At 39.1% G+C, this 14,390-nt stretch overlaps 1 protein-coding gene across 2 annotated transcripts in view; it reads right to left on the bottom strand.

The window, feature by feature from the left end:
- The window catches only part of CFH (complement factor H), a 121,845-nt gene that overhangs the window by 66,655 nt on the left and 40,800 nt on the right, over positions 1 to 14,390 (bottom strand). For both annotated transcript variants that reach the window (XM_003893363.3, XM_017951092.1), the window contains exons 8-9: positions 12,420 to 12,614; positions 11,801 to 11,977 (exon numbers count right to left, since the gene is read on the bottom strand). In XM_003893363.3, the coding sequence (XP_003893412.3) occupies positions 11,801 to 11,977; positions 12,420 to 12,614 (372 nt within the window). The remainder of the gene's footprint in view (positions 1 to 11,800; positions 11,978 to 12,419; positions 12,615 to 14,390) is intronic.

Raw genomic sequence — 14,390 nt, forward strand, 5'->3', positions numbered from 1 at the left:
TCTTCAACAAGTGAATGGATTAACAGACCGTGATACATGATACAATGGAATAATACTTAGCAATAAAAAAAGGTGTTCTGGGTAGTGTGACAAAATCCTATGCCATTCAGCTCCATTCTCCCCAGAGCATGAATCCTTTCTTGTCTAGTGTATCCATAGTTTATACCACCTGCCTGTTAGTTACTTAACAGTCTTCCAAGTTATCAGGTGGAAAAACATAGTCTACTTGGGTTTTACACTATTAATCGTTTCAAGAATCTACTGGGGAGCCTGGAACATATCCCACATGAACAAGAGGGACTAATGCAGCCTTTTTCTTTCACACGTAAGGAGAGACTACTCTATCTACCTTCAGAAGAATTATTCAGATGGCACTAGTAATTCAAGTTTTACAAGTCAAGAGAAATTTATATTCTGTGATTTATCTGGCAATTCTTTTCTTTAAATGACTATTTTAAAGGAAACTGCAGCCAGTTTGCACTCATACAGGATACACTCCGATATATATCTACTGTACTCACACAAGTATATTTAATTATTTTTTTCCTTTTTTTTTTTTTTGAGATAGAGTCTCACTCTGTCACCCAGGCTGGAGTGCAGTGGCACGATCTCCGCTCACTGCAAGCTCCGCCACCTCCTCGGTTCTTGCCATTCTCCTGCCTCAGCCTCCCGAGAAGCTAGGACTACAGGTGCCCACCACCACACCTGGCTAATTTTTTTTTGTATTTTTAGTAGAGACAGGGTTTCACCAAATTTGCCAGGATGGTCTCGATCTTCTGACCTCATGATCCACCCGCCTTGGCCCCCAAAGTGCTGGGATTACAGGCGTGAGCCACCACACCCAGCCAAATCTTTTTCTGCATATTTTCACAACATGGTTATGAGGAATTTAGATTTTATTAAATTGAAAAGTACTGTGATTCACTGACAATTGACTGTCCATTGAAAATATAATGTTGATATCTCAATCTGAAGATGAAGTTAAGACTTGTTAATTATATGACCACTGTAAAGCAGCTAAACAACCTGACTGAAGTACAGGGTCTAGCATGAAGAGTAAAATAGAAACATTCTTAAGAATAACTTGAGCCAGAAAAACTTGGGACAGAAGGAAGGAAGGGAGAGAGGGAGGGAGGGAGGGAGGGAAGGAGGGAGGGAGGAAGGGGGGAGAGGGAGGGAGGGAAGGAAAGAAAGAAAGAAAGAGAGAGAGAGAGAAAGGAAGAGAAAAAAGAGAAAGAAAAAGAAAGGAGATAAAGAAAGAAAGAGAAAAAAGAAAAAGAGAAAGGTAAACAAAGAAAGGAAGAAAGAAAAAAGAATGAAAGAGAGAAAAAGAAATAGACCGAAAGAAAAAGAAAGAAAGAAAGAAAGAAAAGAAATGAAGGAAGGAAGGGAGAAAGAGAAAGAAAGAAAGAAAGAAAAAGAAAGAAAGAAAGAAAGAAAGAAAGAAAGAAAGAAAGAAAGAAAAGAGTAGTTGACTCTACAATCAGCTCCAAAATCAAAGCAAGAAGGATAAACCTTGATTGAGTTGTTCAATATCAGGAGAAATTGCATATCTTATCAAGGCATATTATTAGCCTCAATTAATCTATGAAGAAAAAATGAAAGCAATGGTATCATCTGACACTGAATGATGAGACACAAAAAAGAAACTGATGAAGCAAAAATACTTGGGTGAAAGGTCATTATTAGAGTGAAAAGTCATATCCATACTTATTAAAAACCTATCTTAATTGAAATTCAGGAAGTGGAGGTTGCAGCAAGGCAAAATTGTGACATTGCACTCCAGCCTGGGTGACAGAGTGAGATTCTGACAAAAAATAAAATAAATAAATAAAATTCAACAGAGGGTTACTGCAATGCTGGTTAAAAAATTATTTACTAATAGTGGAGAATATTCAGAATAATAGTCATTGTGTGTGTATATACATGCACAATGTACAAAATATACAATAAAAAATATACTGTATGAGAAAGGTACTACAAAAATTGTTAGGGAAATGTTGAGTTTACCATATTTTATTTAGAAATGAAATACAGCCATTATCATGAATAAAATCAACACAAAATATTTTTAAAATTTGAAAAGAATAGATAACATATAAACTTTTAGAATAAAGAATAGTATAGTGGCTCTGTGTTTTTGAAATATTCCTTTAAATAGAAACAAGAAACATTCATCATGAAAAAAGATTGACTATTGTGTAGTAAAATGAGCAACTTATGTTCATAATGCATAAAAAAGGAAAGAAAAGTACTAGCCACAAAGAGAATGTATTTGCATTACGTATAATTAAAAGAGATTTTATATTCAGAATTATTAAGATGATTCCAACTAATAATACCAAAACTCCCAAAAAGGTAAATAAAAAAAAAATCAAACTGCATTTCCAAAGATTAGAATCATTAAATACCAATTAAACTGTGAATATATATTCTAAACCCAGCTGGTGGTAAAAGAAATGCAAATTTGGGGGCACGCCCAAGATGGCCCAATAGGAACGGCTCCAGCCTCCAGCTCCCAGCATGACGGACATAGAAGACAGGTGATTTCTGCATTTTCAACTGAGGTATTGGGTTCATCTCACTGGGGAGTGCTGGACAATCTGTGCTGGTCAGCTGGTGCAGCCCAATCAGCGAGAGCTGAAGCAGGGTGAGGCATCACCTCACGTGGGGAGCGCAAGGGGGAACAGAATCCCTTTTCCTAGCCAAGGGAAACTGAGACAGACAGCACTTGGAAAATCAGGTAACTTCCACCCTAATACTGCACTTTACCAAGGGTCTTAGCAAACGGCACACCAGGAGATTATATCCCACACCTGGCCAGGAGGGTCCCACGGCCACAGAGCCTCCCTCATTGCTAGCAGAGCAGTCTGAGATCTAACTACAAGGTGGCAGCAAGGCTGGGGGAGGGGCATTCACCATTGCTGAGGCTTAAGTGGGTAAACAAAGCCACCGGGAAGCTCAAATTGGGTGCAGCCCACTGCAGCTCAAGGAGGCTGGCCTGCCTCCGTAGACTCCTCCTCTGGGGACAGGGCATAGCTAAACAAAAAGCAGCAGAAACCTCAGCAGAGGTAAATGCCCCTGTCTGAAGTTTTGAAGAGAGCAATGGATCTCCCAGCATGCAGGTGGAGATTTGAGAATGGAATGACTGCCTGCTCAAGTGGGTCCCTGACCTCTGAGTAGCCTAACTGGGAGACATCCCCAACTAGGTGCTGACTGACAACTCACACGGTGGGGTACACCCCTGAGACAAAGCTTCCAGAGCAAGAATCAGACAGCAACACTTGCTGTTCAGCAATATTCTATCTTGTGCAGCCTCCACTGCTGATACCCAGGCAAACAGGGTCTGGAGTGGACCTCAAGAAAACTCCAACAGACCTGCAGCTGGGGGTCCTGACTGTTAGAAGTTAAACTAACAAACAGAAAGAACACACACACCAAAACCCCATCAGTATGTCACCAACATCAAAGACCAAAGGCAGATAAAACCACAAAGATGGGGGAAAAGCAGTGCAGAAAAGCTGGAAATTCAAAAAATCAGAGTGCATCTCCCCCGGCAAAGGAGCGCAGCTCATCGCCAGCAATGGAACAAAGCTGGATGGAGAATGACTTTCACGAGTTGAGAGAAGAAGGCTTCAGTCAATCAAACTTCTCAGAGCTAAAGGGGGAACTATGTAACCAGCGCAAAGAAACTAAAAACCCTGAAAAAAGAATAGATGAAAGGATAACTAGAATAATCAACGCAGAGAAGACCTTAAAAGAACTGACAGAGATGAAAACCATAATGCGAGAAATATGTGACAAATACACAGGCTTCAGTAACGGACTCGATCAACTGGAAGAAAGAGTATCAGCGACTGAAGATCAAATGAATGAAATGAAGCAAGAAGTGTGGAGAAAAAAGAGTAAAAAGAAATGAAAAAAGCCTCCAAGAAATATGGGATTATGTGAAAAGACCAAATCTACATCTGATTAGTGTGCCCGAAAATGACGGGGAAAATGGAACCAAGTTGGAAAACACTCTTCAGGATATCATCCAGGAGAATTTCCCCAACCTAGTAAGGCAGGCCAACATTCAAATTCAGGAAATACAGAGAATGCCACAAAGATACTCCTCGAGAAGAGCAACTCCAAGACACATAACTGTCAGATTCACCAAAGTTGAAATGAAGAAAAAATGTTAAGGGCAGCCAGAGAGAAAGGTTGGTTACACACAAAGGGAAGCCCATCAGACTAGCAGCAGATCTCTCAGCAGAAACTCTCCAAACCAGAAGAGAGTGGGGGCCAATATTCAACAATTTTAAAGAAAAGAATTTTAAACCCAGAATTTCATATCCAGCCAAACTAAGTTTCATAAGTGAAGGAGAGAAGGGCGGAGCAAGATGGCCGAATAGGAACATCTCCAGTCTCCAACTCCTAGCGCAAGTGACACAGAAGACCAGTGATTTCTGCATTTTCAACTGAGGTACTGGGTTCATCTCACTAGGGAGTGCCAGATTATCGGTGCTGGTCAGCTGCTGCAGCCCGACCAGCCAGAGCTGAAGCAGGGCGAGGCATCGCCTCACCTGGGAAGCGCAAGGGTAAAGAGAATCCCTTTTCCTAGCCAGGGGAACTGAGACACACAACACCTGGAAAATCGGGTAACTCCCACTCCAATACTGCGCTTTAAGCAAACAGGTACACCAGGAGATTATATCCCACACCCGGCCGGGAGGGTCCCACGCCCACAGAGCCTCCCTCATTGCTAGCACAGCAGTCTGCGATCTAACTGCAAGGCAGCAGTGAGGCTGGGGGAGGGGCGCCCGCCATTGCTGAGGCTTAAGTAGGTAAACAAAGCCACTGGGAAGCTCGAACTGGGTGGAGCTCACAGCAGCTCAAGGAAACCTGCCTGTCTATGTAGACTCCACCTGTGGGGACAGGGCACAGCTAAACAACAATAAAAAAGCAGCAGAAACCTCTGCAGATGCAAACGACTCTCTCTGACAGCTTTTTTTTTTTTTTTTTTTTTTAGTAACAGGCTTAATTCACTTTATTTTTCTTGTATAAAAACCCTATGTTGTAGCCACAGCTGGAGCCTGAGTCCGCTGCACAGAGACTCTGGTGTGAGTCTTGACAAGGTGGTCAGTGAATTCCTGATAGGGAGACTTGGTAAACACAGTCTCCTTCTAGAGGTCAGGGGTCAGGTAGCTGTAGGTCTTAGAGATGGCATCAAAGGTGGCCTTGGCGAAGTTGCCCAGGGTGGCAGTGCAGCCCCGGGCTGAGGTGTAGCAGTCATCAATACCAGCCATCATGAGCAGCTTCTTGGGCACAGGCGCTGAGACGATGCCAGTGCCCCTGGGTGCAGGGATGAGGTGCACCAGCACAGAGCCGCAGCGGCCTGTCACCTTGCAAGGGACGGTGTGGGGCTTGCCGATCTTGTTCCCCCAGTAGCCTCAGCGCACCAGGACAATGGAGAGTTTGGCCAGGATGATGGCCCCACGGATGGCAGTGCCCACCTCCTTGGAGCACTTAACACCCAGGCCGACGTGGCCATTGTAGTCCCCGATAGCAACAAACGCCTTGAACCTGGTGCGCTGGCCAGCACGGGTCTGCCTCTGCACCGGCATAATCTTCAAAACCTCGTCTTTGAGAGAGGCCCCCAAGAAAAAGTCAATGATCTCAGGTTACCCACAAAGGGAAGCCCATCAGACTCACAGCAGATCTCTCGGCAGAAACTCTACAAGCCAGAAGAGAGTGGGGGCCAATATTCAACATTCTTAAAGAAAAGAATTTTAAACCCAGAATTTCATATCCAGCCAAACTAAGTTTCATAAGCGAAGGAGAAATAAAATCCTTTACAGATAAGCAAATGCTTAGAGATTTTGTCACCACTAGGCCTGCCTTACAAGAGACCCTGAAGGAAGCACTCAACATGGAAAGGAACAACCGGTACCAGCCATTGCAAAAACATGCCAAAATGTAAAGACCATCGAGGCTAGGAAGAAACTGCATCAACTAACGAGCAAAATAACCAGTTAATATCATAATGGCAGGATCAAGTTCACACATAACAATCTTAACCTTAAATGTAAATGGACTAAATGCTCCAATGAAAAGGCACAGACTGGCAAACTGGATAAAGAGTCAAGACCCATCAGTCTGCTGTATTCAGGAGACCAATCTCACACGCAGAGACATACATAGGCTCAAAATAAAGGGATGGAGGAAGATTTACCAAGCAAATGGAGAACAAAAAAAAGCAGGGGTTGCAATCCTAGTCTCTGATAAAACAGACTTTAAACCATCAAAGATCAAAAGTGACAAAGAAGGCCATTACATAATGGTAAAGGGATCAATTCAACAGGAAGAGCTAACTATCCTAAATATATATGCACCCAATACAGGAGCACCCAGATTCACAAAGCAAGTCCTTAGAGACTTACAAAGAGACTTAGACTCCCATGCAATAATAATGGGAGATTTTAACACTCCACCGTCAACATTAGACAGATCAACAAGACAGAAAGTTAACAAGGATATCCAGGAATTGAACTCATCTCTGCAGCAAGCAGACCTAATAGACATCTACAGAACTCTCCACCTGAAATCAACACAATATGCATTCTTCTCAGCACCACATCGCACTTATTCCAAAATTGACCACATAGTTGGAAGTAAAGCACTCCTCAGAAAAAGTAAAAGAACAGAAATTATAACAAACTGTCTCTCAGACCACAGTGCAATTAAACTATAACTCATGACTAAGAAATCAATCAAAATCGCTCAACTACATGGAAAGTGAACAACCTGCTTCTGAATGACTACTGGGTACATAACAAAATGAAGGCAGAAATAAAGATGTTCTTTGAAATCAATGAGAACAAAGATACAACATACCAGAATCTCTGGGACACATTTAAAGCAGTGTGTAGAGGGAAATTTATAGCACTAAATGCCCACAAGAGAAAGCAGGAAAGATCTAAAATTGACACCCTAACATCACAATTAAAAGAACTAGAGAAGCAAGAGCAAACACATTCAAAAGCTAGCAGAAGGCAAGACATAACCAAGATCAGAGCAGAACTGAAGGAGATAGAGACGCAAGAAACCTTCCAAAAAATCAATGAATCCAGGAGCTGGTGTTTTGAGAAGATCAACAAAATTCATAGACCGCTAGCAAGACTAATAAAGAAGAAAAGAGAGAAGAATCAAATAGACACAATAAAAACTGATAAAGGGGATATCACCACCGACCCCACAGAAATACAAACTACCATCAGAGAATACAATAACTACCTCTATGCAAATAAACTAGAAAACCTAGAAGAAATGGATAATTTCCTGGACACTTACACTCTCCCAAGACTACACCAGGAAGAAGTTGAATCCCTGAATTGACCAAGAGCAGGTTCTGAAATTGAGGCAATAATTAATAGCCTACCAACCAAAAAAAGTCCAGGACCAGACGGATTCACAGCTGAATTCTACCAGAGGTACAAGGAGGAGTTGGTACCATTCCTTCTGAAACTATTCCAATTAATAGAAAAAGAGGGAATCCTCCCTAACTCATTTTGTGAGGCCAACATCATCCTGATACCAAAGCCTGGCAGAGACACAACAAAAAAAGAGAATTTTAGACCAATATCCCTGATGAACATCGATGCAAAAATCCTCAATAAAATACTGGCAAACCGAATCCAGCAGCACATCAAAAAGCTTATCCACCATGATCCAGTGGGCTTCATCCCTGGGATGCAAGGCTGGTTCAACATATGCAAATCAATAAACATAATCTAGCATATAAACAGAACCAAAGACAAGAACCACATGATTATCTCAATGGATGCAGAAAAGGCCTTTAACAAAATTCAGCAGCCCTTCATGTTAAAAACTCTCAATAAATTCGGTATTGATGGAATGCATCTCAAAATAATAAGAGCTATTTATGACAAACCTACAGTCAATATCATACTGAATGGGCAAAAACTGGAAGCATTCCCTTTGAAAACTGGCACAAGACAGGGATGTTCTCTCTCACCACTCCTATTCTACATAGTGTTGGAAGTTCTGGCTAGGGCAATCAGGCAAGAGAAAGAAATCAAGGGTTTTCAGTTAGGAAAAGAAGAAGTCAAATTGTCCCTGTTTGCAGATGACATGATTGTATATTTAGAAAACCCCATTGTCTCAGCCCAAAATCTCCTTAAGCTGGTAAGCAACTTCAGCAAAGTCTCAGGATACAAAATCAAGGTGCAAAAATCACAAGCATTCTTATACACCAGTAACAGACAAACAGAGAGCCAAATCATGAATGAGCTCCCATTCACAATTGCTTCAAAGAGAATAAAATACCTAGGAATCCAACTTACAAGGGATGTAAAGGACCTCTTCAAGGAGAACTACAAACCACTGCTCAGTGAAATAAAAAAGGACACAAACAAATGGAAGAACATATCATGCTCATGGATAGGAAAAATCAATATTGTGAAAATGGCCATACTGCCCAAGGTAATTTATAGATTCAATGCCATCCCCATCAAGCTACCAATGAGTTTCTTCACAGAATTGGAAAAAACTGCTTTAAAGTTCATATGGAACCAAAAGAGAGCTCACATTGCCAAGATACTCCTAAGCCAAAAGAACAAAGCTGGAGGCATCACGCTACCTGACTTCAAACTATACTACATGGCTACAGTAACCAAAACAGCATGGTACTGGTTTGGTACAGTACCAAAACAGAGATATAGACCAATGGAACAGAACAGAGTCCTCAGAAATAGTACCACACATTTACAGCCATCAGATCTTTGACAAACCTGAGAGAAACAAGAAATGGGGAAAGGATTCCCTATTTAATAAACGGTGCTGGGAAAATTGGCTAGCCGTAAGTAGAAAGCTGAAACTGGATCCTTTCCTTACTCCTTATACAAAAATAATTCAAGATGGATTAGAGACTTAAATGTTAGACCTAAAACCATAAAAACCCTAGAAGAAAACCTAGGGAATACCATTCAGGATATCGGCACGGGCAAGTACTTCAAGTCTAAAGCACCAAAAGCAATGGCAACAAAAGCTAAAATCTACAAATGGTATCTAATTAAACTAAAGAGCTTCTTCATAGCAAAAGAAACTACCATCACAGTGAAGAGGCAACCTACAGAATGGGTGAAAATATTTTCAATCTACTCATATGACAAAGGGCTAACATCCAGAACCTATAAAGAACTCAATCAAATTTATAAGAAAAAAACAAACAAACCCATCAAAAAATGGGCAAAGGATATGAACAAACACTTCTCAAAAGAAAACATTCTTTTGCTGTGCAGAAGCTCTTTAGTTTAATTAGATCCCTTTTGTCAATTTTGGCTTTTGCTGCCGTTGCTTTTGGTGTTTTACACATGAAGTCTTTGCCCATGCCTATGTCCTGAATGGTACTACCTAGGTTTTCCTCTAGGGTTTTTATGGTATTAGGTCTAACATTTAAGTCTCTAATCCATCTTGAATTAATTTTCATATAAGGAGTAAGGAAAGGATCCAGTTTCAGCTTTCTACATATGGCTAGCCAATTTTCCCAGCACCCGGGAGCGGGGAGGGATTGCATTGGGAGTTATACCTGATGTAAATGATGAGTTGATGGGTGCTGACGAGTTGATGGGTGCAGCACAGCAACATGGCACAAGTATACATATGTAACAAACCTGCACGTTATGCACATGTACCCTAGAACTTAAAGTATAATAATAAGGAGAAGAAGAAGAAGAAGAAAACATACAGCCAACAGACACATGAAAAAAATGCTCATCATCACTCGCCATCAGAGAAATGCAAATCAAAACCACAATGAGATACAATCTCACACCAATTAGAATGGCAATCATTAAAAAATCAGGAAACAACAGGTGCTGGAGAGTTTGTAGAGAAATAGGAACTTTTACGCTGTTGGTGGGACTGTAAACTAGTTCAACCATTGTGGAAAACAGTGTGGCAATTCCTCAGGGATCTAGAACTAGAAATAACATTTGACCCAGCCATCCCATTACTGGGGATATACCCAAAGGATTATAAGTCATGCTACTATAAAGACACATGCACACATATGCTTATTGCAGCACTATTCACAATAGCAAAGACTTAGAATAAACACAAATGTCCATCAGTGACAGACTGGATTAAGAAAATATGGCACATATACACCATGGAATAATATGCAGCCATAAAAAAGGATGAGTTTGTGCCCTTTGTAGGGATACGGATGCAGCTGGAAACCATCATTCTCAGCAAACTATCACAAGAACAGAAAACCAAATACCGCATGTTCTCACTCATAGGTGGGAATTGAACAATGAGATCACTTGGACACAGGAAGGGGCACATCACACACTGGGTCCTATTATGGGAAGGGGGCCGGGGGGAGGGATAGCATTAGGAGATATACCTAATGTAAATGATGAGTTAATGGGTGCAGCACACCATCATGGCACATGTATATATATGTAACAAACCTGCACGTTGTGCACATGTATCCTAGAACTGAAAGTATAATTAAAAAAAAGAAAGAAATGCAAATTTACACTACAGTGCTATAACATTTCATAGCCACTCAATTTGTAAATATTAAAATGTGACATCACCAATCATTAACAACATGTAAACAAAGAAGGAACTGTTGATATAAATGTATATTAGAATAAACACTGTAGGAAACCTTCTAAGAGTAGAATATGCACGATATCCCAGAATACCCATTTGTACTTACATATATTAGAGAAAGTCAAATAGCTTTACTGTAAAAATGTCATATCACTGCTTGAATATATGAATTTTTGGCTATCACTATATTTACTTTCTATTTTAAAATAAAATTGTATAATTACTTTGAGTCAAATGATTGATTCCAATGTAAATATTAATATTGATGTAGGAGTTAAGAAAAAATTGTTTAGGCAGATAATGCGGGTACAGTTGTCAATGGTAAGATTTTTCCTTCTAATGAAAAGCAGCCCCCAAATCCTTTTCTTTCTAATAAGAGGAGCCTATAAAATTGAACTGCAAACATAGACAAGCAAGCTGGAAGCTTGCAAGGTGAATGCCAGCAGTTGTGCCAATAGGAAAAGGCTACCTGGGACTAGGCATGTTCATATGGCAGCTGCATCTTTCCTTCTCTTTGCCAGCCATGTGTACAGTAAGGAGAAGGCAACACGACGCTGGCCAGGCAAAGACCCCATTTGCTTTATAACATTAGGGTGTGGCGGCCAACTTCCCGGCATATTATGTAAATATCACTCCTGGTCTAACCAATCTTTGGGCCCTATTTAAATCAGACACTGTTTCCTCAAGGCTGTTTATAAAATCCAGTGCACCCCACCAGGGGCAGGGATTCACTTTCAGGTGCCGTTCTCTCTCACGAGAGAGGAAGCTGTCCTTTCTCTTTCTTTTGCCTATTAAACCTGTGCCCCTAAACGCACTCCATGTGTGTGTCCATGCCCTTAATCTTCTTGGTGTGAGATAATGAACCTCGGGTATTTACCCAGACAGTGATGCCGCTTCATTATGACTTAATTTAAACAACAAGTATTGTGTTCAAATTATTTTACTGTATTCTTGACTAATGCCCATTAATAGGATAATTTATTTTACTATGTACTTATCAAGAAATTTGTATATTTATTTATACACAATTGAAAAACCAAAAATGAAATAGGTCTGCTGGCAAAACAAGTTGACATAAACATTTTGCCACAGTTAATATAGATGAGTCTTAGAATGTCATCTCTGTTATTTAGAAAGACATGAACATGCTGGGATCTCAGAGCAGTGTACTTACTGACACGGATGCATTTGGGAGTAGGAGACCAGCCATTCTCTGTACATGTAACTGTGGTCTGCTCTTTTGGAAGACTGTAGCCAGGATGGCAGGCAACTTCTACAGTGTTACCCTGTACAAACTTTCTTCCATTATTTTCATTATATCCATTTGCCAAATAATGAAAATAACATTTTCCTGAGGACCATAACAATGATAAATAAAGTAAAGGAGAAGCATAAATTTGCTCAAAATAGTATATGAAAATTATTTTTACAATATTTAAATAAGATTGCATAAACATCCAAAAATAATGTATGACTGAAGATGAACTGAAGTGACTAACAAAGGTTTGTACAAAAAGAAATATCAATATTCAATATTACTTATCTTTAGTTTTTGTAATTAAAATACATATAAATTACATAGATATTCTCATCAAGTCCCTATATTTATTTCTCCCGTGATTTTCAAGAAGAAATCCTCATAATAGGAAGGAACTATTTTGGTCATTTTGCTTGAACAACTCTTTTCTTGGCCCTATTTCTGTTACATAAGACAAGTGTAATCACTTAAGTGCCCTCCTCTCCTCTATCTTTGAAAGTTTTATACATGTATAGCAGTTCAGAGGTTTACTTACTGAGGCATGGTACTGCTGGTGACCACCCATCTTGTGTGCAATGAATGTAATCCCAGTAACTTCCTGAAGGAGTCTCAAAAAGTTCATCACAGTAATAGGAGAAATATTTTCCTACAGGTACTGGAAAGTATGGTCTACGCATGCTGTCATAATATAGTCCCCCATGTTTAATGTCTGGATAATCACAAGGTCTCACTTGCAACAAAAATTAAAGAAAGTATAAAGAAGTTTTATTGTAACAAATAATCATATTAGAGATAAATTTTTATCACTGAATTATATTCTCTTCTTAATATAATTACACATTCCCTTAGGGTTTCTAGGTCAAAACAAATGATAGAACTGATGACTGAGATATGTGACGAGAAGGTCTTTGTTAATGAAGATGAAATTATGTCTGTGGATCATATGATGCGTAAATTTGTATGAAGGCTCTCCAGAAAGAAAAATGTACAGACCTATTTAATGTATTTCCCTTAAATACACATACCTTATCTCTGGCTAATTAAACAAGGTTTTCGATTGAGAAATATGTCAGTGTTACTGCTTAGCTCATGTATTTCTTTTTTTTTTTCTATTCTCTTCAGTAAACAAGAGCCCTGCATTTTCTTCTCAGAACAACTCAATGTAAGGAGGTAGTATTTTGAGGGATTTAAGGTTTTTATTTGTTTTAGATTGAATTCATGGGCTGGGCGCAGTAACTCACACCTGTGATCCCAGCGGTTTGGAAGGCTCAAACAGGCAGATCTCTTGAGGTAAGGAGTTTGAGACCAGTCGGGCCAACATGATGAAACCCTGTCTCTACTAAAAATGCAAAAAAAAAATTAGCCCAGTCCGGTGGTGCGCCCCTGTAATTCCAGCTACTTAGAAGGCAGAGGCAGGAGAATCGCTTGAACCCAGGAGGCAGAGGTTGTAGTGAATCGAGATTGTGTCATTGCACTCCAGCATGGGTTACAGAGCGAGACTCCATCTCGAAAAATCTAAATAAATAAATAAATAAATAAGGCACTTTCCTATTTATTTAAGACAATGTAAAAATATACAGAAACACAAAAATTTTTCTTTGATGATACCACACAGAAAAATAACATAGTTAATTCATGCCTCAAACAATTCATTGAGCCAAATTCTCCAGTCTTTATTTAACCAGAGAAACAGACTAGAAATATTTCTTCATATCCAAATAGTTAAGATTTTGATTAACATTTTTTGTTTATTCCCAAATTTAATTGGATAGCAAAATAATTTTAATGTCATAAACTATGTTTAAGTAAGGTACAATATAATTACATTTTACCGAGTTATTATATATTTATTTTGACAAATGCATTTGAGTGCTATCTTGCTTATCATATTAACAGGTTTATATATTTTTCAGAAAATTTGCTCTTTTCATGAGATTATTTATGACCATCTAGCACTTTCAATAACAAAATGGTATTAATGTTTTCCATGAAAGTTGATTCAGTTTCAATAAACCTTATGCAATAGGTTAAAAAGAATTTCAATACACACATACACACACACACACTCATATAAATATTCTTTTTCATCTCCCTCTTTCTTAAATTCAGTGATTTATTTTCTTTGGTATTTGATTAGCGAAATTTTCATGTAGTTTCTACAAATATTTATTATGTGGATTATAAACTGAATAATTGTATATCCTAAATGTCTTTCTCTAACAAAGACTAGTGAATGATACTTCTTTCAGTATAGTTTCTTGGCCTGCAATCCACATATCTTGTAATTGATAGATTTTTTCCCTATTTATTGGAAGCTCCCAGTGTTGAAATTAAAACATTTACTTAGTCTTATCTCTTTTAAGTAACATTCTACATTTTTCCCCATCACTTTTTAAAGATTTGGAATGGTTTCTATTTACTGTTGGACTTTGCTTAACAATAATTCTGCATTGGGAAAGCTTGAGTCTTAGATTTGCAGGAACTGTGTCTTAAAGATTTCAATTGA

Source organism: Papio anubis, chromosome 1 (assembly GCF_008728515.1).
Source record: "Papio anubis isolate 15944 chromosome 1, Panubis1.0, whole genome shotgun sequence".
NCBI classification, from domain to species: domain Eukaryota; kingdom Metazoa; phylum Chordata; class Mammalia; order Primates; family Cercopithecidae; genus Papio; species Papio anubis.